The sequence below is a fragment of the Antennarius striatus genome, chromosome 5, assembly GCF_040054535.1.
Source record: "Antennarius striatus isolate MH-2024 chromosome 5, ASM4005453v1, whole genome shotgun sequence".
In the NCBI taxonomy this organism is placed as follows: Eukaryota; Metazoa; Chordata; class Actinopteri; order Lophiiformes; family Antennariidae; genus Antennarius; species Antennarius striatus.
The window spans coordinates 5,785,100-5,811,174 of record NC_090780.1 but is presented as its reverse complement, the minus strand read 5'-3'; the positions used below and the strand labels follow the sequence as shown (position 1 = coordinate 5,811,174).

The 26,075-nt window shown below is 40.8% G+C and overlaps 1 protein-coding gene across 1 annotated transcript in view; it reads right to left on the bottom strand.

The window, feature by feature from the left end:
* Positions 1-241: 241 nt before the first annotated feature.
* The window catches only part of il17rd (interleukin 17 receptor D), a 69,816-nt gene continuing 43,982 nt past the window's right edge, over positions 242-26,075 (bottom strand). The window contains exons 7-15 of the mRNA XM_068316426.1: positions 23,868-24,019; positions 23,475-23,540; positions 23,178-23,232; positions 11,703-11,813; positions 10,023-10,207; positions 9,759-9,874; positions 7,445-7,702; positions 3,813-4,307; positions 242-1,216 (exon numbers count right to left, since the gene is read on the bottom strand). Coding sequence (XP_068172527.1) covers positions 886-1,216; positions 3,813-4,307; positions 7,445-7,702; positions 9,759-9,874; positions 10,023-10,207; positions 11,703-11,813; positions 23,178-23,232; positions 23,475-23,540; positions 23,868-24,019 — 1,769 coding nt within the window. The 3' untranslated portion in view covers positions 242-885. The remainder of the gene's footprint in view (positions 1,217-3,812; positions 4,308-7,444; positions 7,703-9,758; positions 9,875-10,022; positions 10,208-11,702; positions 11,814-23,177; positions 23,233-23,474; positions 23,541-23,867; positions 24,020-26,075) is intronic.

The window sequence follows — 26,075 nt, the reverse complement described above, 5'->3', positions numbered from 1 at the left end:
CATGTATTCAACAGTTACATTATTAATTTGTTAAAGCACGGTGCAAATGTTTTGACACAAATGCACTTAACAAGCTGCAAAGACCAGCATTTTCATTTGGTAAACCAGTGCCAAATGAAAATTTAATCAGGTCAATTTGTAAACATAAATATATGTGAATAAATGCAATGGAATGTTTTTTTTTTCCCATGGTGGAATAAGAAGATAGAACATAGATACAGGCGAGAGGTGAGTTGTGACATAATCATTGTACTTTAGAAAGCACGTTTTCATACAGTAGGTCTCTGGTACATTAGACATAATCCATGCATTGCATCTAGTACAACAACAGAAACCTGTCTTGTGTTTATGATCTTAGAAACAATATGGGTAACGTCTATATGTTGGTTTACAGTGACATTGTTCACTGAGCCTCACCATTATTTATTAATCCTGCAAAGGTATGTTGATGGGGTTTACAGGACAAGTGTTGACAGCTAATATTTGATGGTGATGGTCTTCACACTGGAAAAACTAGGAGGTCTCCTCACCCTCCCAGAATTGAATGGGATAAATGACAAAAATAGCTGCCCTCGCCAAAATTTAAATGAAATTTATCTTTGTTTATTGGTTCTCTGTCAGATGGTCAACGTATAACCCAACTGTTTAAAATCCCTTACTCTATGCACCTTAAATGGAACCATTGCCTGCAGTGTAAAAAGTTAGTCTGTAGTCCAAGACATAAAATATTAAAATATCATCATAAAGCAGTATAAAATAACATTTTTGCTAGAACATTCAATATGTGTGCATGAACACTGGGTCGCTCACTACTAAAATAATCCAATTTGTATCATAGAGGATGAACAATAAATCAAATCGGATGAACAACGGCTTAATACCCCATCAGACAGAGGAAGAAAAAACATCAAATGAGCTCCTAAAAAAACCATCATTTTCACCCAGGCCTGATGATGATGATTCACTCTCGGCTTGGGAGTAGTCAGCCAGCTCATGTGACAGTTCATCCAAAATGGCACTAGAAAGCTCTAAACATTGGTCCAATGTTTCATAAATGCCCGAATCCACACGAGGGCAGCCCGCTGGATGGGAAGGACAATTTTCTTCAGCTTGAACAGGGATAGGGTACATTCCAGCCTTGGGCATGGAGGGAACTGAAGAGGAGAAGGAAGAGAAAGCTTCTTCTGCTAAAAGATTGGATATTCCAGATGTGGACCTGATGGAGTAGGAAAGCAGCAACAGTTAGACTATTTAAATTATTATTTGTCCAAGTGTTAGTTCTTGTTAATCACGTGTGTGTGTGTGTGTGTGTGTGTGTGTGTGTGTGTGTGTGTGTGTGTCTGTGTGTGTGTGTGTGTGTCTGTGTGTTTGTGTGTGTGTGTGTGTGTGTGTGTGTATGTGTGTGTGTGTGTGTGTGTGTGTGTGTGTGTGTGTGTACTCAAGAAAAATATAAACACAACACTTTTGTTTTTGCTCCCATTTTTCATGAGATGGACTTAAAGATTTATAATTCATTCCAGATACACAATATTACCATTTCTCTTAAACTTTTTTCACAAATCTGTCTAAATGTGTGATAGTGAGCACTTATGCTTTGCTGAGATAATCCATCCCACCTCACAGGTGTGCCACATCAAGATGCTGATCTGACATCATGATTAGTGCACAGTAGGGCTGCCACGATTAGTCGACTAGTCACGATTATGTCGACTATTAAAATGGTCGACAACTAATTCAATAGTCGACACGTCGGTTTGGTTTTTTTTATCTTTGTTTTTCTTTCATAACTGCTGTGGCACCTCCACGGCCGTGCCTGCCTTTCTTTCCTTGACACACCTGCGCAGTAGAGGTAATCGGGGGCCAGCCGTGATGTGGAAGTTATACCAGGGGGCTCTGGTGTCATGGCTACCCGGTGGCATCGGACCTCAAAAGTGTGGGAACATTTTACGAAAACAAAAGAGAAAAGTGTGCAATGAAATATCTGCAAGACAGAAGTTGCCTTCCACGGCAGCACAACTGCAATGCTTGAGCACCTGAAAAGGAAGCAGGTTGTGGCAACGATGAAGAGGGACCATCGTCTCGGTAAGCTAACTGGGTAGTTAGCGGCTAATATTAGCGTAAACAGAGAGCTAACTTACTACTTACTCATATAGCTGTAAACGTTCACATTAGCGATGACGATTTGATTCATTAGCCGCCTTTAGCACACATATTTCATGTGTTTTCTGTAACGCTACAACAGTGATGTGTTTGAATAGGAAATGTGGTAACGCTAATGTTTTCTAACATTATGTTTCAGTGCTAAAACAGTATGTTCTACTTCAATGGACGGCTTTGCTACCAGCTACATGCACACCTCAGCAAGCAAACGTCCTGACTGAGTCCATACTGAACATGCTGGTGACGGACACCATCGGAGCGGATTTTCCCTGCAGCCTGGAACATCTGCTCTCCAAAGAGAGCAAGCCTTTCTCCAAGACATGTAGAAATGCTAACTTTCCTGGCTATGAACAAGACCCTTGTGCAGTTTGGGACTGCATAGAGTCAGAGTGTAGTAAAGTTGAATACAGTTGTGAGCACTGAGCACAAAATGCACTTTTGTTATATTTGAGTCAGTGAGACCAAAACTGTAATAATTCCTTAGTTACAGGTGGCTACCCCATTGTTGCTATGTTTGATGCCAAAGACAAATTAAGGAAAGAAAAAAAATAAAAAATAAACCTGAAGTATTTATTTTTGTGTTGTTTAGGCAAGTGCCTTTTCCTTATTTTACTCAGCTGTTTGCACTTTGTGCTACGCAGTTAAACAATTGTTTGTTGCTACAAGCATATTTCATTAAAGGTTTAATGAACTATCATCTTAAGTGTCTTTATTTTTAGTTAGCATATGCCTTAAACACTTAAAACTGAAAAGTATTGATGGTTATATAAAAGCAGCTTCATGCTGGTGCGATAAGCTGTATGTTTTACATTCAATTTACGTATGATCCGATTAGTCAACTAATCGAAAAATAATCGGTGATTATTCGACTATCAAAATAATCATTTGTGGCAGCCCCAGTGCACAGATGTACCTTATACTGCCCACAATAAAAGGCCACCCTGAAATGTGCAGTTTTGTCTCACACCAAAATACCACAGATGCCCCCCCCAGGAACTTTTTGGCATTTTGCCACATTTCAGGCTTCAAACTTTAAGATAACAAACTGAAAATATTTTTCAAGAATCAACAACATGTGAGACACAATCGTGAAGTGGAACCAAATTTATTCAACATTTTATTTTGTGTTTACAAATAAAAAGCTGAAAAGTAGGATGTGCGAAGTATTGGACCCCTGTTCTCTCAGCTCAGCTGACTCCAGAAGTTTCCTGATGACTTCTGAATGATCCAATGTTGACCTAAATTACTAACAATGACAAACAGAGTGCACCTGTGTGTCATTTGGTTCTACATTTGCACATCCTACTTTTTAGTTTTTTATTTGTAAACAGAATATAAAATGTTGAATAAATTTGGTTCCACTTCACATTTTTGTCTCACATGTTGTTGACATGTGAGACACAAGCCAGACACCCACCAGCCCCAATCCCAAGACATGGTGGACTGAGCGACTGCCGCCCCACTAACAGACCCAAAAGGCAGTTCAGTGATTGTAATCAATTTTAACTCATAGAAAACTAATAGCACAAAGCCATAAACAGATCAGGCTACCTAAGAGAATCCATCACAACTAACTCAGTCATGAGAATTAGTTTAAGACTAGGATAAAACACCAACCCTGTCCTCTCAAAACAGTTACAGTGGTAATCTACCTCAGAATGGGTTCCAGCATGGACAGAGAGCAGTGTGGAAGGCCTGTATTGGGACAGGCATCTGGACTGTGGCTGGGCCTAGGGCCCAGATGAAGCAAGTTGTTCTTTGGTGCTCCCTTTCCACCCTGTAACGATGACATCTTCACCAACATCTCATTCAGCACCAAACTGGAGTCACAGCTCTGATCAGGTTGAGATGAGGTGGAAGGGCAGTGAGGTTTTGAAGTGGGGCTTGAAATCGGTTCAGCAAGGAGAGGAGGAAGATGTTTCACAAAGTAGGTTGAAGAAGGATCTAGCTGTTTCTCAAACCAATCAGGGTTCTGGCTGATGTGCTGGTGCATATTACAGATGGAAACATAAAGCGAGCGTCCAGATTTACTCCTGAAGTAGTCGCTCCTGGAGATGCTCAAAGGCTGGAATTCCTGATCAGCCAAACTGGACTCACGTGAGTGAAGCAGACTGAATAGCTGAGGCAGCTGATCCATCATCTTAAACCTAAACACACAAAATTATCTTTAAGACCAACACACAGGAAAACTTCCACAGAGGAAACATGTCACCCCTCCATAATAAATACCTAGTTTAATAACATTGGTGAATAGGAGTTGGCTCCTTTTATATTATTCATTTATCTTCTGAACCGCTTTATCCACTGTAGTGGGTCACTGGGAGCAGTTGGGATAGGAGCCTATCCCAGTTTTAAGTTGTTTGGACGAAGGGTTGTATGTCGCTCCGGGAGCGACACACAAAGACAGACAACCTTGCATGCACACACTCATACACTACAGGCAATTAACCTGAAGCACATGTTTTTGGAGGTGGGAGGAAGCTGGAGAACCCACGCAGACATGGGGAGAACATGCAAACTCCGCACAGAGCGGGAGTTTGCCTTGCTGTGCACGACAGCGATACCCACGGCACCACCGTGCCGCCACTGTTATATTATACCATAGTCTATTTTGTTTTTTTGAAAGACAGACAGTACGAACCTCAAAATTGGACCAGCTCCATTTTAAAATGATTTTTGCACAATGTCCACTTGAAAATTTCCATAGATTATGTGTCATATGGAAATAACCTTTATTATATTTGGCCATTTTTAATGTTTAATTTAATCAGTAACAAAAACCAATGACAGGAGACAAGACTTAATCACCATAGATTTATCAGATGATATTATGTCCTATTATGAAAAACACATTTTTTCAGGTCTCTGCAGATACATAGTGGTCCTCCCTAACCCTACCAACTCCTAGAATCTGATAAACAAACGCTTCCTGCATCAATAAACATTTGGAATTTTAGGATTTCATGGCCCGGACATAATCAAAATGATGGAATTTACTAGGGTGCCGTTTGTGGTGGTGTGTGGCAATGACCTGGCACAAAGCTACACACTGAAAGTTCATCACAAGCTGTTGAAGTCAGCCAGCATTTGGCGAACTAGTTATCTCTGCTTCAGTCATGTGTGTGTGAGTGTCTGCTAAAGGTGTATCCTCAGCGTCATTGCAACACAGCTGCGTGTATCCAAAGCAACTACACTATCAACAACAGCCTTTATTTACAGCCTAATAGATATTCACTGTCACCAGTCAAGGGTTATGTTCAACTGGCCTAAATCCTGCATGTGAAATAATCCAAAAAATCAAAAAGATGAATTAATCATTCATTCCCAGCGTTGTGAGAGACAAAGGGTGGATATGTTCCTACACACACACACACACACACACACACACACACACACACACACACACACATAAACACACACACACACACACACACACACACACACACACACACACACACACACACACACACACACACACACACACACACACACACACACCATTAAACGGAGTTAGCTTCGCTCCCTGTTGTTGTTAGAACACAATCTCTCATTGCCTGTGACGATTGAACCTTAGCTTTAATTACATCCTGTCAAACATTGGTTGTCGTTTGCATGATATAAATTCTTCGCAATGTTTAACAGTGATCTCAGTAGCATCAGCCCATGTGTTTACACACTGAGCCACAGAGTCACATTCGGCTGACTGAGAAAGCAGCTCCACGCTCAGCGCAGAGAAATCAACAGCTATTAACGAGACAAACACAAGAAAAATGAGAGCGAAACACGTAGTAACAAAGTTACTAAAAGAACAGTTCCAGACTTTGGCGATCGATCCAGTGCTAGTGCGCCCGCGTTCATGTGGCGCATGTAAACAAAACGCACGTGAACGTGAGGGGGAGGGATTTGTGGATAGAAGTGGAGCTCAAAGGCACTCCAATTAACATAGAGTGTTTCGGGGCAGAGGAGATTTTATCAATATTCAAAATGATCACGGATCAGTTTGGGGCAAGACATTTTAAATATAGTGTAGCTGGACGTCTGGAAGTTGAATGACATGAATTTAAAAAAGCATTACATGGGACGTTTAAGAGTTTACCACATTTTACCCAGTTAGAAATAAGTATTTTGACTACAGCAGTAATCAATATACCTTACATGAATGAAGTTAACTCCTCAGCGCTAAGGAGTCTGAGGAGGATGTTCATACTGTTGTACAGTAGTATCTTGAGATATGGGTTTAATGTGTTCCAACTTGTAATTGAACCAAATTTACCCCCCTTAAAATAACTAAAACATTTTCATCCATTCTAGGCTTGTAAAAAAGACCTTCGAAATTGTGAAAAAATCATATTTTATCAACAAATAGACATACATACTTTACCTGTGCATAACTTATATATTTTATTTAGTAGTTACATAAACAATAATAGTGTATGAAAAGAAATGTAAAGGTCACAGAAACAAATGAGATGTTTCTTTGCTCTGCAAACAAGAACAAGATGCAGTTTCAACTGATATTGTTGCCATCAGCCAACACGAGGTAAAAAACAAGATCTGGTCTCAGTTGATCTTCTATCCATCCGACAACACATGGGAAAGAACAAGATCTGGTCTCAGCTGATATTGTATTCATCTGCCAATACACGGTAAAGGAACGAGATCTGGCCTAAGCTGATGTTGTATCCATCCGCCAACACATGCAAAGAACGAGATCCGGTTTCAGTTTATGTTGTATCTATCCGCCAACATGTGGTAAAGAAGCAGATCCAGCTCATTTTGTATCCATCTGCCAACTAATGGTGGTGTGGATGGCTTGGATCTCTGATTTTCACTCATTTCTCATATCTCAAAAACCTTGTATTATGAGCTGGTATCTCAAGGTACTACTGTACTTACTAAACTTACTAGACCAGTTAATATTGGTATGTAATAATTGGTCATTCTAGAATTCCAAAAAACCTCCAATACACTCATGTGTGCAACCTTGGACAGTTCTCAACTCAAGTCAAGATTCCTCATACAATCAGTCAAGTATTTTCAAACCTCTCATGTTGACAATTATAATACCCGCCCTAAAAATATTAACTTTTGATAACATTGTGTTTGAAATCCTTAGGATATTTGTATATGTCCACTTTAATGAAGGTAGACTGACAGACACGGTCAGTCCCATATCTTTCCATATCCCTTAGGCCTGTCCTGCTGAATAAACCAAGGGATAAATTTTACCAACTATGTTGTTTTGAAATGTGTGGGTGTATCTCTTATTGTGGTGTATGTTTACCTGGGAGCCAGACTCAAAGTGATGGGTATGTCGTTCTCAGTTGAATAGTCAAAGTAAACTGTTATGTAGCGGCTCATCTCCTCACATTCGCTTCGTCCGCTTTGCATTGCCAGTCGAAACTTCTCAGCAATCATGGCCACACCCATGATGAACAGGTCACTAATTGATCCACCAATCAGAGAGCTACTGGTGCTGCTGCTGTTACCGCCGCGGCAGATAGGCATCTTTCCTCTGCACTTGTTCTTCTCCACATAGTAGCTATGGAAAGAGTTGAGCCAGTTAGAATGACACAGAATAAAGAAACGAATGAAGGAAGGAAGAGAGGAAAGAGGGAAAGAGGAAAAGATCCAACACAAGCAGGTAGTTTAGCAAATTAGTATCATTCCATCCATGGGTCAAACAAATCAGCTTTAATTGCTTTACAAGGATTGTGTAGCCAATTTGAACATCTTTCAACTAAATAAACCAATGTTGTACCATTGGTTTATCAGCCATTACAGTGCCTAGCTGCCCTGACTTCCAGTTCCAACACATTACTGAGTTGTCTTAACCCGAGAGGACCCACGGTGACACCGGTGTCACACGCGTTTTGAATGTCCGTCTCTTTGTTATAAAGCTTTATGTCTGATTTTAACCCGTTAAGTCCCTAAGCGACATACAGTATACTAAACATCCTGGTATCATGACCATGTGATAGTCATGTGTCTGACAGAAAGTGATCCCTCCAAAATAGTAATAAAATAATAATAAAATAATAATAAAACTTTTAACAATAAAACTTATTGTTCTGAAACAAACTTTGGAAATGTGTTCTATATGGTCCACTTGGGCTGTGGTATAACCCACACAATGTTCCTGTAAGGAGAAATGGAAGTGGGTTCTCTAGGGTTAACTTGCTTCACTCAGACTCTAATCATTGTGTTTCGGCCACAGAAACATAAAAATCCTACAGCACACAAACTGCTCCGCAGCAAACTACAGATTCACATGCTTAAAAACTGCTTATAAACCCAGTGGAGCATTTAGAGTCATGTTTCCCTCAGAGGGCAGTGCTAAAGGAGATTATCTATTGGACATACATTCATCAAGTTGAACATGAATGATATTTTTACTCATTATGTGCTTAAAAAAAGAGTATATAACCTTAAACAATTAATGATTAATGGCATAAACGTTCACAGCATTACCTAAAAGATATGTTAATAATCGGTTCACAACTTTGTTTCTCACACACACACACACACACACACACACACACACACACACACACACACACACACACACACACACACACACACACGATTAATATATTTCAAGGCATATAATGGATTTGTTAAATTTCATGTCAATATGCATGAAAAGGCATTATTTTCATAAGTAACTTTATGGTTTCCATTCAAAATAAAAAAGGTACATCAAAATGGCTAGTAAAACCTCAATTAAAATTATAATTACGATAAAGGGCTGAACACAACTTCTTCAATAATTTTCCACAAAGTCACTTTTACCAATGCAAGATTTGCCAAAAGGAGATTTGTGAAAGGAGTGGCTAATTTAATTCTTTAATTATTTTTTTTACTGAGATCCCATTTGCTGGTCCGATAGAGATAAAGGCTTGTTTAGAGGCATTGCTGATGACAAGTACAATTCATAACATGACTGGTATATGGCAGCCAGTCTCTTAAAATACACTTGCAAAATTATGAATTCTTATGTTTTGATTTCATAATATTTACATAATGGAAAACAAGTATTAGGTATGTAATTTTCTCATATACAGTAATCCCTCGTTTCTCATGGTTAATGTGTTCCAGGACCACCGGGGTAAAACGAAAATCCGCGGTATAGCGAGGAAATATTTATTTTATTTACTTATGATTTAAACATTTTATGAACCTTTCTAATAATGATATTAAATCAACATAATGTTTGGGAGCCATTGTAATGGTTTCACAAAGAAAAAATTCCACTTCACAAGGCAACAGTAAACTTGCAGGAGGAACCGTAAGTCTCGGAACGCAGTGCACACACGGATGCAGCAAATAGGATGCAGGTACAGTCTCACGTGACTGCAGCTCATGGGAGACTCTTGCTCCTCACCTCTCGCTCTCGTCTTTGTCCTTGATGAGATGAAACTTACATCTCATCGAGGACAATATATAAATAATTTTAAAATCCATGATATAGTGAGGCTGCACATCCTGAAGAGCAAATAAGCAAGGGAATACTGTATTCAAATGCCAGAATGCTTTAGCACCATCTGGTGGTCAAAAGAATCTGCAATTGGTGATTTAAAAAACAGGAGAGGCAGTACCGCAGGCCTTTAGAACAAATAGTGATGATGAAGTCAGCTTCATCCAGCTGTCTGCTAAGCCATGACATCTGACCCTCTCTGCATATCTCCAGGTGTTCCCACAGGTCCAACACCACCTGAACAGGACAGAAACAGTTACGGACACCAAACTGTGATAGCCATTCTCAGCAGCACCTTTGATTTTAAATGGCTGTTTTATTGAAAATAATACTTATGCTTTCATTTCTCATCAGATATTATTGAGAATATCAACAACTGTCTCACTTCACAGTTGCAGGAGTCCTGAAGGAAGTAGGCAAAGCTCTGGATGACACTGGTATGTTGGGTACAGTCTCTATTAGAGTAACACATAAAGACTTTGGGACGGGACCATGGCGATCCTGTGTTCAATGATGCGCTGTGAATGGCTGATTCGCTGCTTTCCTCACCCAGTTGGTTGTAGATGTTTTCTAATGGACAAGCAGTCATATGAATTAAAATAATGCCAGTTATCTGTTGAATCCTTGAATACTGCAACAGTGAGTTTTCAGCATCGCAATGTATTTATCTCCCCTAAGGTGAGATTTCCATTAGTGGTTGGTGGCTTGAAATTGAGGGTCAAAACATAAATTATTTCATTTTGTATGGGTTTGAATGAAAACATCCAGGAACTGTTTTACAATTTCTTAAGCATTTTACCAAATTCTAAAAAAAAAAAAAAATCCACTGATTTGAAAAGAGGCCAATCTTGGCACAGGAATTATTACTACTTGTAGTACTGTTTTAAATTTGGAGACATGAATAGACCTGTCTGTGTAACTACTGGGCTTCCTTCTAGAGTTCTAAAAGTTCAAATCATTGTCAGATGATTAAAGGATTCCCACTATAAAAGCACCTTTGTTCAGGTCTTTACATATACAGTACAGTACATTGTGGTGCTCCCTAACCCTACCAACTCCTGGAATCTGGAAAACAACGGGAGTGATTGACAGGGGTGACTGACATATACCAAGCCCATCTCCATAAGAACACCCCACCCCCCCTCCCCAGATAAGGGGAGGGTGTGTGTGTGTGTGTGTGTGTGTGTGTGTGTGTGTGTGTGTGTGTGTGTGTGTGTGTGTGTGTGTGTGTGTGTGTGTGTGTCCTCAGCATCATAGCGAACACACATACATCACATACACCACATTTTTATATTTTTTATTATTATTTACGATTGCTTATGACCATAAGTAAAGCTTGTATTTGGCTAACGAGTTTGCTCCACTTCGGTCCATGTTTATGTAAGCTGCCTATGTGTGTACATGCACAAATGCCTGCATACACACACATACACTAACACACACACAACACTTTTTTATTTTATTAACAGTTGCTTACAAGTATGAGTAAAGTGCTAGATACATAGTTCAATGATTTTTGAGGGGGGAATTGCTTTTCGTTATAGTTGTGGTTCTCCAGAAAAACACCATAGAGAACGTCAGAATGAGGAGAATTTATAAATGAAGAGCAAAAAAGTAATCATAATTAAGAATAGAGAACACGCATGTGGTGCACGCGAACCACAACAGGAGCATGTGAACAGACGTTGACATAGGGTGCTCATTAACATTTAATGGCATGCCCAGAAAAACAGATCATTTCAACAGGAAACTCATTTCATCAATTTTCAATAGAAGTCATTAAGGACCACAGATCAGTTTGGGTGAATAGATTTTAAATACAGTATAGCTGGACATCTGTCAGCTATGTGAAATGAATTAAAAAGGGCATAATGATAGAATGGTGGCAGGAAGAGGAATAAGTGATGACACAGGTTCTAGGTGTGCTTTATCTAACGCTGATGTAAGATTTGTACTAATGTGTTTCACATTTTGTGTTTCATTATAGTGAGAATGGAGAGATGTGACCTACACCAAATCTGCATATTCCAGGACAAGGGAAAATTGAAAGAAATAATGATCTCACCTTGTTGATTCTTGCAACACATAACGGTAAAGAGAGTGGCAATGGCAGACATGAAGACCAGAGGAACTGTGATAGCCATGGCACGGATAGGCCCCGCCCAAAGGGAGAAGACTGGAAATGAAACATATAGCCAGGAGGAAACATCAGAAATCACTGACTGTTCTTTAATTCTACACTATGCAAATATATTAATATTTGACAACAGTGTTATAAGGATAAAATAAAATAATAAAATGATAAAAAAGAAATAAAAGCATAGCTAGACATGTCGTAGGCAGCAAGACATGTTTACTATACAGCAGTGGCAGTTCTTTTGTCAATTCTTTGAGGGGCATGTGACCCCAATTGTAGAACAGATGATTATACGGGCAGAATTTACTTGTTGCCATGACTGTGTGATATGTAAGGTATCATATACTGTATATAGAAGAGAATTGTGCAGACAATATTGTAGTTCAAAAAACATTACTCAGTGTACAATTTCATAATTATAGCTATTGTTTGTGTAGTGTCGCAGATGCTAACAGAAAGCTGGGGCCAAACTCTAGGCTTGTAAAAGCAGTACTAACTACACAGATGACCCAAAGACCACAGACCAATGTGTGGAAATGAACCATGTTTATATGACTAGGTTTGCGGTAGATACAGACAAAAACACAATATGTACTGTAAATATGGCCACGATAATGTCAAATATTTAAAAAATCTATTGACCATGTGTTTGACTCAATCCAATGTAATGTCATTTATATTTCAAATGTATATTTTAGGATACTTTGGTTTTTATTAAAGTTCTTTCTTTTTAATTGGCTGCTCTAAAATAAAGGCTACTCTCTCTTTAAGTTGGAAGGACGAAAGTAGCCATCAAAAATACAGCAGTAATATGCCATCATTACTACAAATAATTTTAAATAACAAATAATTTCCCTCACGGAGGATGAATAAAGCTGGTTTCATTTCATTTCACTAAATGTACACAGACTGGTATAAAGTCATCAAATGAAGGCAATATGAGATCAATAGATCAAGAAGGGAAGTTCAAAAAATAGAATTACTCAGTCCTTTTGTTAAACTTTCTCTGGGCAAATGAGTTTCATTTTATGTTGATTGAGAGGTCTTTGTAGTCCTACTGAGATCCAAGAGCGTGTATCTTGCATAATGACATTTTCAAATACTTGACAACATCATTCACAAAGTCTTCCTGTCTGAGATTTTTACCAAAAACTTTGCAAGCTAAGCAGAAAGGCAGTAGTTCTTTATGGAGGGCATTTCCTCTATTTAAATGTCTAGAAACATTTTGGTTGGAAAGCTATTTGTTTGTGAACCAAATTGATTTTGTGGATACTGCAACAGTAGTGGCTTCAATGCTGCATTCTCTCTGTCTCTTCTTAAATGCCTCACTGGTCCACACTCAACTCTCAGACACGTCTCTCTTTCTTGGTGTTGTAGACATAAAGAAATAGCATAGTGTTTTCATTACAAAAGTTAAATAGATATATTATAGATTAGGAACTTGTGTGCAACTGGAAAGTATCCACAGGTCTTCAAATTTTCCATATTGTACGTTACAGTTCATACAGATGATGTATGAATGAATGACATGGCCTCTGACATGATTGAAAGAGTACTACATATCATGAGGATTAATGATGTTGTGAAACAATAGTCTGAATCAGTTGACCTCTACCACCAGTCAGAAAATGAGTTGAGAGATTCAGCAGATTGTTGACACATCACTTGCAACTGCATGTGCTGTCCATTCACTGCACTTTACTGACAATTTAATTTTTTTCCTCTCTACAGACATCTTTTTAAGACAGATGGACTTTTCCTCAACAAGTCAGGAGTTAAAATATTCATCTTCTTTTTATTTTACTTTCTACGTCACCAATCTTCTCCCTCTGCCAAGGTCAAGCGACTAGAGGGATTAAAACAAGAAGACCTAACAAAATTTAGAAGTGGCCTTGACAGACAGTCGTCTCAGCTCCGCCTCAACAATGCTTTCTACCAAGAAGTCCTTTCCACCCTCACTAACTCCCACTATGGAGAATTTTTCCCCTCCACTTCCTTCACCACCTCCGAACCCCATCCAGGTCGCACTCCTCTCCAATCACCCTTTCTCCCTTCTCCCCCCTCCTGGTGTTCACTGAAACGATTAAAGAGCTGGACACTGCAGGGACCAAACTCACACCTGCCTCACTCCCATTTTCTCTCCCTTAATTCCTAATTCTCCACCAATGCATTTATGGCACCCATCCCCCCCTTACGACGGCAACAAAATCATCCTCTCCCTCCTCCCTCACTGATACTGTGCATGGTCCAGGGTGCAAGGTTGTTGACACTCATATCTCCTCCTAGTTAAAGCCAAGGCCCAGTGTCCCCTTAGCTGGCCAAATTACTGTCTTGACAGGTTACAGAAGCTTTTAAGAAATAGCACTTAACTGGTTTTGCAAATTTACCATCCATTCCTCACAACCCACAACTTGTCCCAAAATATTGGGTAGATAACACTTCAATCACATTAACTTAAGCTTTACTTAAAATAACAGGTCCTTGATCGTGCATAACATTGATTTTATGTTCTTAACTGAGACTCGGTTAGACCCAGATGACAGTGCAGCTGTTCTTATCGAGTCAGCTCCTCCCAATATTGGATTTATGAGTGAAACTAGTGTGTATAAGAAAGGAGGTGGGGTTACCATTTTGTTTAATAATTCCCTTCACTGGAAAAGGATGAGTTATGAAAAGTTTGATTCTTTGATTCTGAATATGTGGCTCTTCAGTTGAATTCTTCCTCCAGAGTTATATTTCCAAAACTCTAGTATAGACTCCTACATACTGTGCAACTTTTTTGATGACTTTGATGAACTGCTGTCTGTATTGATTATGACTGTGTACTTATTGCTGGTGATTTTAACATTCATGCTGACAATCTACAGAAGAGAGGGATAAGGAAGCATTATGTCCTGAATGATTATGGACTAACTCAGCATACTAGTATAATGAAGACCACACACAACTAGAGGCACACTCTGGACTTAATCATCTCCAAGTCTAAACATTGGATGGTGAGTCTCCAGCAGTGTAGGTCTATAAAAAAAAGAAAAGAAAACTACTTAGCAGCCTAAGTTGCCTTAATTATAGGTCAGATAGGTTGGTGCCTGGACATGAAGGGCTTTGTAAGTGAGGAGGAGTATCAGTTAAATAGGACTTAAACAACATTAACGCTGATCCCTTAATACCAATTGTTTTGTCCAGTCGTGCCAAAAGAATATTGTGGTCAATTGTGTCAAACGCCGCACTAAGGTCCAAAAAGACCAATACAGAAACAAGTCCTCTGTCTGAAGCAGTTAGAAGGTCTTTGCTAACCTTGACAAGTACAGTTTCCATACTTCGATGATCCCTAAAATCTGACTGGAAATTCTCAAATAAACTGTTGGATTCAAGGAAATCACATAACTGATTACTGACTGTTTTCTCCAATATCTAAGATAAAAATGGGAGATTTGATATGGGTCGATAAATAATTACCAGAACATGGTATTTAAAACAGCAGGGTCCAGGTTAGGTTTTTTCAGAAGTGGCTTGATTACAGCTTCTTTATCCAGTTGTCATTATCCAGTTGATAATGACAAATTAATTGTATTAAGGAAGTGGTTGCTAAGTAAAGGTAAGGTTTCTTTGATGAGTTTTGTTGGAATTGGATCAAACAGACAGGAGGATTGTTTTGCTGAGGAGACTATTTTAATCAGCTGACTGATCTGTATTGGAGAAAAGACATCCATCCATCCATCCATCTTCCACCGCTTATCCGTAGTCGGGTCACGGGGGCAGCAGCTTCAACAGGGAGCCCCAAACTTCCCTTTCCCCAGCCACATCCACCAGCTCAGACTGGGGGATCCTAAGGCGTTCCCAGACCAGTGTTGAAACATAATCCCTCCACCTGGTCCTGGGTCTGCCCCGAGGTCTCCTCCCAGCTGGACGTGCCAGAAACACCTCCCTAGGGAGGCGTCCCGGAGGCATCCGCAACAGATGCCCAAACCACCTCAACTGACTCCTTTCCACGCGAAGGAGCAGCGACTCTACTCTGAACCCCTCGCCAACAGCAGTGTTTCTCACCTTATCTCTAAGGGAGACACCAGCTATCCGTCTGAGAAAGCCCATTTCAGCCGCTTGTATTCGTAATCTCGTTCTTTCGGTCATGACCCATCACTCATGACCATAGGTGAGGGTAGGAACAAAGACTGAACGGTAGATGGAGAGCTTTGCCTCTCGGCTTAGCTCCCTCTTTATGACAAAAGTGCGACTGCAATACCGCTCCTGCTACCCCAATTTTCCGTCCAATCTCACGTCCATTGTTCCCTCACTCGTGGACAGGACCCCAAGATACTTAAACTCCTTCACTTGTAGAAGGACCTCATTCCCCACTCGGAGTCCACCTGTTTCCTGCTGAGGACCATGGCCTCAGATTTGGAGGTGCTAATCCTCATCCCGCTTCACACTCAGCTGCAAACCGGACCAGTGAGTGCTGCAGGTAACAGGCCGATGACACAAACAGGACCACATCATCTGCAAAAAGCAGCGATGCAATCCTCAGGCCACCAAACTGTAAAGCCTCCTCACCACGACTACGCATCGCTATCCTGTCCATGAAAATCACAAACAGAATTGGTGATAAAGTGCAGCCCTGGCGAAGGCCAACAGCTATTCGGAACAAGTTAGACTTACTGCCGAGAACCCGAACGCAGCTCTCACTTTGGGCATACAGGGATTGGATGGCCCTGAGGAGAGGCCCCCTCACCCCATACTCCCGTAGTACTTCCCACAGTATATCCCTGGGGACTCGATCATACGCCTTCTCCAAGTCTACAAAACACATGTAGACTGGATAAGCATACTCCCAAGCCCCCTCTAGGATCCCTGCGAGAGTAAAAAGCTGGTCCGTTGTTCCACGACCAGGACGGAACCCACATTGTTCCTCCTCAATCTGAGGCTCGACAATCGGCCGGACCCTCCTTTCCAGCACCTTGGAGTAAACTTTCCCAGGGAGGCTGAGGAGTGTGATGCCCCTGTAGTTGGCACACACCCTCTGGTCCCCCTTTTTAAAAAGAGGAACCACCACCCCAGTCTGCCACTCTTTCGGCACTGTTCCAGACTTCCACGCAATGTTAAAGAGGTGTGTCATCCACGACAGCCCCTCAACACCCAGAGCCTTCAGCATTTCCGGGCGAATCTCATCAGCAGAGAACAGACATCCATAGTACCAAAAGGTTCAGGAGTCAGATGTGTGTTTTCCAGATCTAAGCTCATATACACTGTGGTTCTTTGTCAGTCTGGATACAGTACTGAACAAGAATTTGTGATTGTTTTTATTGTCCTCGATTAATGACAAATAATAAGCTGCTCTAGCGGAACGAAGTGCCTTCTTGTATTTATGTAAACTATCTTGGATGGATGGATGGATGGATGGATGGATGGATGGATGGATGGATGGATGGATAGATAGCATTTAAATATAAGAATAGACAGAAACAGGGAAAATATACATTGAAGAAAATTAAGACAATAGGGAAAGGGAATAATATTAGCAATCTTGACAATAATAATAATCATAAAAATAATAATAATCATAAAAATAATAATAATAATAATAGTATCTGAGCATTGCAGGTATTAAGTTATAAATAAGTGTAGCACTCTGTGGCTATACACATGACCTAATGAAAACCATATCTAAAACCTCAGACTGGTGGAACTCTTATCTGATATTTTTACAGCTGTTGTATAGAGCGATGGCTTGTGGCAGGAATGACTTCCTGTACCTGTCCTTTCGACAACGGAGCTGTAGCAGTCTATTGGAGAAGAAGTTCTGCTGTCCATCCAGTGTGTAGTAGAGAGAGTGAGAGGGGTTATCCATGATGGATAACAGTTTGTTCAGAGTGCTCCTCCCCACCACAGCCTGCACAGTGTCCAGACTACAGCCAGTCACAGAGCCAGCCTTCTTTATTAGCTTGTTAAGTTTGTTTGTATCACTGGCTCCGATGCTGCTCCCCCAACAGACCAGGGCAAAGAAGAGTACGCTGGATACAACCGACTGATAGAAAATCTCCAACATCTTGCTGCATACACTGAAGGATCTCAGCTTCCTCAGGAAATAGATTCTACTCATCCCCTTTTTGTAGACAGTGTCGATGTTGGATTTCCAGTCTAGTCTGCTGTTGATCTTCACACCCAGGTACTTATAGTCCTTAACTTGTACTTAGTCCCACCTCCAAAAGCGTGCGCTTCAGGTTGATTGGCCGGTCCCAAATTGACCATAGGAGTGAATGTGTGTGTGTGTATGTTTGTTTCTATGTGGCTCCGCGGTACACTGGCGTCGTGCCCGGAGTGTCCCCTGCCTCACGCCCTGAGACTGCCGGGATAGGCACCGGCTCCCCGCGACCTGCGTTAGCAGATTAAGCGGGTTGGAAGATGAATGAATGAATGAATAACATTCACTGAGTTCGGAAAATGACCTGCAGGACAAAATCAAGCATACTTTGGATTTCTTCCCTGAATTTAGAAATAGCATGATCTGATAAATTTCTAGTATAAACTTTTTTTGCAGGAAGGGAATTACACAATAGCGGAATGTCAAAAGTTATCAGGCAGTGGTCAGAGTGGATAGGATTTTGCAGAAAGACGAGTAGCTCTCCAATTTCAATCCCATAAATCCAATCCCATAAATCCAATCCCATAAATCCAGAGTATGCTTAAACTGGTGAGTAGACTTTAATCAGTACACACTGACTAAATCCTATGGAGTCTAGTAACGACATGAATGCCTTACTGAAAGCTATCGTTACTGTTGTCCACGTGAATATTGAAATCACAAACAATAATGACTTTATCACTTTTAGGAATTAAACTAGTTAAGAAATCGGCAAATTCAGACAGAAAGTCACAGTATGGACCAGGAGGATGATAAATTATGACAAATAATAGATGCTGAAGTAGTTTCCGGATTGGGTTTGATAGGCTCAGACTAAGACTTTCAAATGAATTAAAGATCATTTTTGGTTTAGGGCTCAATTGTAGCGAGGAATTACAAATATATTTAACTCCTCCACCTCTACCTGAGACTCAAGGGACCTATTCATTTAGGTGACGAGGAGGAGTAGCTTCATTTAGGGAAAAATACTCATCCTCACTCCGTTAAACAGAATAAATCTATATGATAATCTGACATAATGTCATTGATTAAAATAGCTTTTAAAGTTAGAAATCTAATATTCAGTAGACCACATTTTATTTTCTTGTACTCTGGAGCTGTTGGAGTCTTGGTTTTAATTTTTATTAAATTTTGATGTTGTTGCTTTCCTCCGGACTTGAAATTAATTGACTGCAGAGACCTGTTAAAGACTGCGGCTCTGCATCCCGTTCTCAACTCTGGGTCAGGGTTTTGGGTTGAAAATAATCATGGTCAGATTTTTGGACAGGAGAGCAGCAGCATTCCAAGTGGGATGTATGCCGCCTCCCCTAATGAGACCGGGTGTTCCACAAAAAGTCCGCCAATTATCTACAAACTGTACGTCATTAGCAGGATATCACCTAGACAGCCAGCGGTTGAGTTAAGACTTGGGCTCAACATGTCATCTCTGGTCAGATTCGGAAAGGGACCAGAGAACACTATGGAGTCTGGAACTGATTTAGCAAAGCTGCACACCGACTGGCTGTTAATTTTAGTGACCTCCGATTGGCGTGACCGGGTGTCCTTACCGCCGACATGAATTACAATCTTACTATATTTACGTTTATTATTAGTCAGCAGTTTTACAAATGACTCGATGTCTCCCATTCTGGCTCCCCGAGTACATTTGTCTATGGTTGCTGGTGTCTTTAGTTTAACATGGGCACCACAGAGCTGCCAATCACCAGAGTTTATCTCTCAGCGGGTGTGTCGCTGAGTGGGGAAAAGCTGTTCGATACAAGAAGTGGTTGAAGGGATTGGTGGTGAACCCGAGGCTTTAGCCTGCCACTATATTTCCTTCGAACAGTCACCCACTGCTCCTGCTCGGGAGCTGCTGGAGGACGGGTAACCCTAGCTGGGGAGTGGCTAACGTGAGCTGGTGGGTCCGCTCCAGCTAAAGCTACCTGGCTAGGTGGCACAGCTATATTTTCGGTCATGGAGCAGACCAGTGCCTCCACTTGACTAAGTCTTAATTCCATCAGAGCAAAAGCACTACCCTTCGTGCAGATGCCCTTTTCGCTGAAGGAAGCGTCTGAGACTTGAGAGTACAGAGTTAACCTTAACCTTTAAGGATCTGTTTGTAATCAGCGAGTGGAACCATCTGATTATGTAAGGTTTAACATTCATGTTAGATAGCTTCTTTACCAGTAGCTGAGTATCAAAGGCGGAGCTGAAGTCAGCGAAGAGAACCCGAGCGTAGGCCTTTGGGTCTTCCAAATGCTTACTAATTAAATGAGTGATGATAACTACAGCATCCTCGGTGCTTCTCCCAGGTCTATATGCAAATTGTAGTGGGTCCAAAAAAGGAGCTACATCAGACATGAGATGGTTCACAATTATCCTCTCGAAGCATTGCATTATACTACAAGTTAATGCAACCGGACTACAATCCCTGTTCTCTGAAGGACAAGACACTTTAGGAACAGGAATTAAAATAGATTTTTTCCAGATATCAGGAACCATGTGCATATCAATCAACTGCTGAAATATAGGGCACCAGGCCACCGTGAGCTCTTCAGAGCACATTTTCAGCAATATGGCGGGCAAACCATCTGGCCCCATGGATGTTTTGTTACCAGCCCTGCTGAAAATAAACCTACCCTGTTGCGGATCAATAATGATATGATGTGAAGCATTACACTTAGGAATAAAATCAAAGGCCTCAACCCGTACCTGAGAAACCGAACCCATGTTGTATCTCAAAAAGGAATCGTTTAACTCATTAGAACAAGCAAGTTCGTCAAGAGTGACAATTTGATTTCGCTTTGGGTTCATGTTAGTTATTTTTTTCATGAAATCCCACATGCCTTTGGAGTTCATAGAACTGAGAACACATCTCTCCCTTCGAGCCGAGGATGCAGGATTTCCAAGCTTTGGTCCTGTGGGCAGACTCCCTTAGCTTATTTAGGAGTAGACTAAAAACCCTCCTCTTTGATAGAGCCTACAATTGAAATAACACACACCCCACTAGATATGCTGCTATATGCCTAGGCTGCTGAGGGTATTTTTCTTCGTCTCTCCCGTTAAAGGGAGATAATCTGGAGCTTCTGTCACTTCTTTCTTTATCTTTCTAGGCTCCTAGAATGTATTATTACTGTCAAATTACAGTCTTTGTCTGCACGATACTGCCACTGTCTTTGTCCCTCTGTTCCACAGGTGTAGAACGCGTATGGAAGACAAGATGTCCTATCCTAAGGCCTGGAAATCCCGCCCCCAATTCAGCGACAGCGCACTATGGACATGAAACTCAAACCGGCCTATCTGCCTATCTGCCTATCTGCCTCTCTGCCTCTCTGCCTCTCTCTCTCTCTCTCTCTCTCTCTCTCTCCCCATCTGTTTTCCTTAACCAATCTCTGTCCCCAGTGTATTTCTCTTTCCCAACCAATAGGTCAAGGCGGATGACCGCCCTCCAGAGCCTGGGTCCTGCCCGGAGTTTCTTCCTCAATGAGGGAGTTTTCCCCCGCCACCGTCGCTTATGCTTGCTCTGGAAGGCATTGTTGGCTTTCTATCTGTAAACCGCTTTGAAATGTCTTCAGATGTGTGTGTAAGCGTTATATAAATAAAAGTTGATTGATTGATATGCAATCCTCCATTTTTATAGTTAGGCAAGGCAAACGGAAAACAAATGAATGGCTGTACTAGACTCGCTGACTACAGATTGCAGTTTGCTGTCGTTTCTTCTGCTGCCGAGGAAGAGACATCCTTGATGGCAGGCTGTTCTGTGAGCCCTCCACCACCCCCTGGCTTTTCTGATGAGTCAGATAAGTATTCATGAACGGCTCGGATATGTTAATATATTAATAATAATAATAATTATGATACATATTAATATAAATGTTGCACTTCCCCAAACTTCTCCCACATCTAGGCACCCTCCCCCTCCTACACACTCATCCTTCTCATCCTCACTCTTTAAATAATAATAAAATCCTGTGGATGTGGTAGGATGTGCAAAAGTATTGGCCCCCTGTTCTCTCAGCTCAGCTAACCGACTCTAGAAGTGTTCTGTTGACTTCTGATTGATCCAATGTTGACCTAAATGACTAACAATGACAAACAGTGTGCACCTGTGTGTCTCACATTTGCACATCCTACTTTTCAGTTTTTATTTGTAAACACAGTATAAAATGTTGAATAAATTTGGTTTTGCTTCACGATTGTGTCTCACATTTTGTTGATTCTTGATGGTGCCCTGCTCAACGGAACCCTGGCAATGCTCAGGAGGTGAACTGGAACCTCCCCAGTGCCATCTGACATTCCAAACTTTTTTTGTTCATGTGGGTCGCAAACAGGTCACCCTCTGGTTCCCAAGACCTAGTGGACGTAGCTACTGCCGCCCCCTAACAGAGATTAGGGCTTCAAAATAATAATAAGAAATGTCATCAATAAAACTAAGGATCGATACTATGAAAACATATTGACATTTGAAGAACTCATAGATAAATCTGAAATACATCACACTTTTTTTAGTACCTGTAGTTAAGTTTTTATTTTTGCACCCTCTGTTTTACAACCTCACTTATCCATACTAAAAAATGTATCAGTCGTAAGGATCAAATATTTTTACCTATAATCCTGGTGAAAATCCATAAAGACTCAAGTGAACAATAGAGACATCAATGAATAACTGCCTTGGAGGAAACTATCTGAGGATGGCTAGAGTGAGATATGCTCAAAAACGCAAACTCTAATCCTGAATACTCAACTGAAACTGATTAAATATAATTGGATTATGAGAGCCTACGTAAAACCAGTGTGAGGAAATGTTTGCATTTCAGTTCTTAGAGTCATTGTGCCTCGAGGGGGTTTGACATTATTTACGATGGCTTGAGACAAAAGGGTTGTTAATGCAGTAAGGGATATATACTGTAACTGACCCTAGAAAAGATCAACCACAGGAGGTGATAACCCTTTCTGTATTGCAGGGGTCTAGGAGGCCAGGAAGCCCTGGAAACCAGAGGGTAAAAATCTGTGTGCTGTAAAATGTAAGTCTGTTGTTGGTATGGGCTTGAAACTGGTAAAAGTGACAAAATACCGTAACAATTGTGAGAGCATCACTCTTGAAGTGGTCTACTCTCCATACTGGTATATATTAAAGAGAAATGACTGATCACACCATGTCCATAAGTTATAATTCGTCAGAGAATTAGCAACTTCCATTTAGCGGGAAGAATTTCCCTGACACTAGCTAGAGTACACAAGATTATTGTGGCTTTCATTATGTTGTGTTAATGAGATTGTCTCACCGTGGCTGACGTGGTACCAAATCTGCCTCCTGGTTGCGTTCCACTCATCTCTCAGCTGACATGGATAAAAAATGTAATATTTAAAATAAGAGTAAACTTAAAAACAATGAATTGAAATAAAAGCAAACCAATTGGCAGTCTTAATTTTAAAATGATTACATTTCAAGTTTAAATCATTGTGCATATTTGTATATTGTATGTTTAAGTTGAGACGAGGATCCAGTAAAACCTACTTGAAACCACTTTAAAACCCGCTAACAACTGGAAGCTGACCAATGCTGAATTATGTTCACGTACTTCTATTGTGTAGGTCCCTGGAGTGAGGTCCTGGAGAATACACGTAGCTCTGGCCTGGTTCACATCCTGTATACAGTAAAAACATTAAAGCTAAAAGCAGCACCACTTTTACAGACTAATTCTGTAGGAGACTTCCACAGAGTTATGCTGTGTTTCAAAGTAGGAATGACAAAATGTTGCCATAATCAACACATTTCACTCCAGCTGTAAGTTCTCAGGTGGAGGAGTCAATCTCCTCCTATCCTTGTGTTGCAGTGTCTACTCAGATGCATTAGTGGTAAGGCCAGAGGAAAAATAATTGTGCACTTTTTGTTTAACCACAGAGATTGAAAACCTGTTGGATTTTTTTATAAAAGGAAATCTGAAAAATTGTTCTGAATTGTGGACACTTACTGGTTTGCAGCATTGCAGTTTGAAGGATCTGTCTTGCTGCTGTTTGTAGTACAAGAAATAGAAGTGGAAACCGAAGGACACAGGAGCCTGGTCAAATATCACATGGAGGTTGGACCCAAACTGGGTCACATTCAGGGTCTTTGGCTTCCAGACTGAACAGAGAGAAAAACTTTAATGGAGGTTGGACCCAAACTGGGTCACATTCAGGGTCTTTGGCTTCCAGACTGAGCAGAGAGAAAAACTTTAATGGAGGTTGGACCCAAACTGGGTCACATTCAGGGTCTTTGGCTTCCAGACTGAACAGAGAGAAAAACTTTAATTGCACTGTAACTAGGGTTAAGCCGGGTACTCGCTTCAGATGAGTATCCGGCTCATCTGAAGCGGATACTCATCTGAAGTCTGTTTTATCCGGTATGGATAAAACATTTTTGACGAGTACAAGCACGATATGAGTAAAACAAGTGAATACTTGTGTTCGTGCTGAAGAATCTGCACAACCAGTGGTACCCAAACTTTTTTGCGCCAATAAGACAATATTTTCACGGACCGGCCTTCATTTGCTCGGTAATTGTTAATGATGCCACGACAGCTGTAGTCTAATAATAAATCATCCGCAGTGGTTTTATGAAAAAATACAGACATCAACAGACAATGAACAGCCTTTTTTTTCATAAACTGAACATCTCTGTAAACTAAATAATTGTAAGAAATAATTATATTTAAAAAATTATTCAAGTGACTGCACTGATGAGATTTATTTGAAATATAGCGACTTACAATCAGTACATTCAATGTAGGAGAAATACTGATCATTTCCAATAAAAGGGGGAACAAGTCAATCAAATAATAATCAAAATAAACTGAAATAGTGGTTGGGGACTGCTGATCTAGGGGTAACAGGAGACAATGACACCTGAAGTGTGTTGAAGACGTCCGGTCTACTCCGCAGTTTGGTTTTCTTTACGGTCACAGCATAAAATCCTACTTCACTAAGACAGGAGTTTGAAAATAGAGGCAGGGTTTTTTGATACTTTTGGGCGATCACAGGATAATATGCCTTGACTTTAATCAAGAACACTGGACCCGGAGTCCCAGATCAAAAAGTCCGCCCTCAAAATTGCAGAGGAGACTGTGAAAACCATCATGTTCCAACGAGTCCATCGGGTGTGGTTGTGGGTGCTTAATTTAGGTATAACGGCTGGTAACCTGTCACGTGACCGAGAGCTATCAAGAGGCACAGACGCATGCATTCGTCTGTGCGTCTTTCCGCACAGACGTCATTTTTCTAAAGAAAACATCTTTAGACTGGTAATCAATACAAAAAGGAAAGTCAAACGTTCTGTGCCTCCTGGGACCTAATATCCCGTGACCCGGTATCTGGTCGCGACCCAGTGTTTGACCCAGATGTAACAGAGAATCGGGTAATTTTTAAAACAACAATAAAACATCTTTCAGACTCCGAAATAAATAAAACGGAAGTAATGAAAATTATTTTTTCATCTGTGCGGCCCGGTAACAAATTAGCAATGGACCGGTACTGGTCCGCGGCCCGGGAGTTGGAGACCCCTGCTCATAACTGACTGTCTTCACGCTCTGTGATTGGCCAGTCACACACAGCCCGCCCAACCCTACAGAGACTACAGCCAAAGCAGAGCTGTCACTGGCCCACTCTCGCACACACACACAAACATTGATTGATCTCCGTAGGTAGGTAGGTAGGTAGGTAGGTAGGTAGGTAGGTAGGTAGGTAGGTAGGTAGGTAGGTAGGTAGGTAGGTGGGTGGGTGGGTGGGTGGGTAGGTAGGTAGGTAGGTAGGTAGGTAGGTAGATAGATAGATAGATAGATAGATAGATAGATAGATAGATAGATAGATAGATAGATAGATAGATAGATACTTTAATGATCCCAAGGGATACAATTCTCTGCCACCAAATACATATGAGATGTCGGTGGCAGAGCTGTTTCAGATTAGCGATCAGCACCCAGGCAGCAGTAGAAGTATCAATATCATTCTTCTACAATACTGTTGAAGTATGATATTGATAGAAGTGTAATGGCACTGAATGAGTTAATGTCCTTCCACCTAACTGGAATTTTTTTTTCCTGAAGTCTCAATAAATCTGGTAACAGTAAATAAAGTAGTCATTCTGTTATTTTCTCCTCTTAATGCCAGGAGTAGCTTTTTTTTGTCTGACAGAGTCAACAATT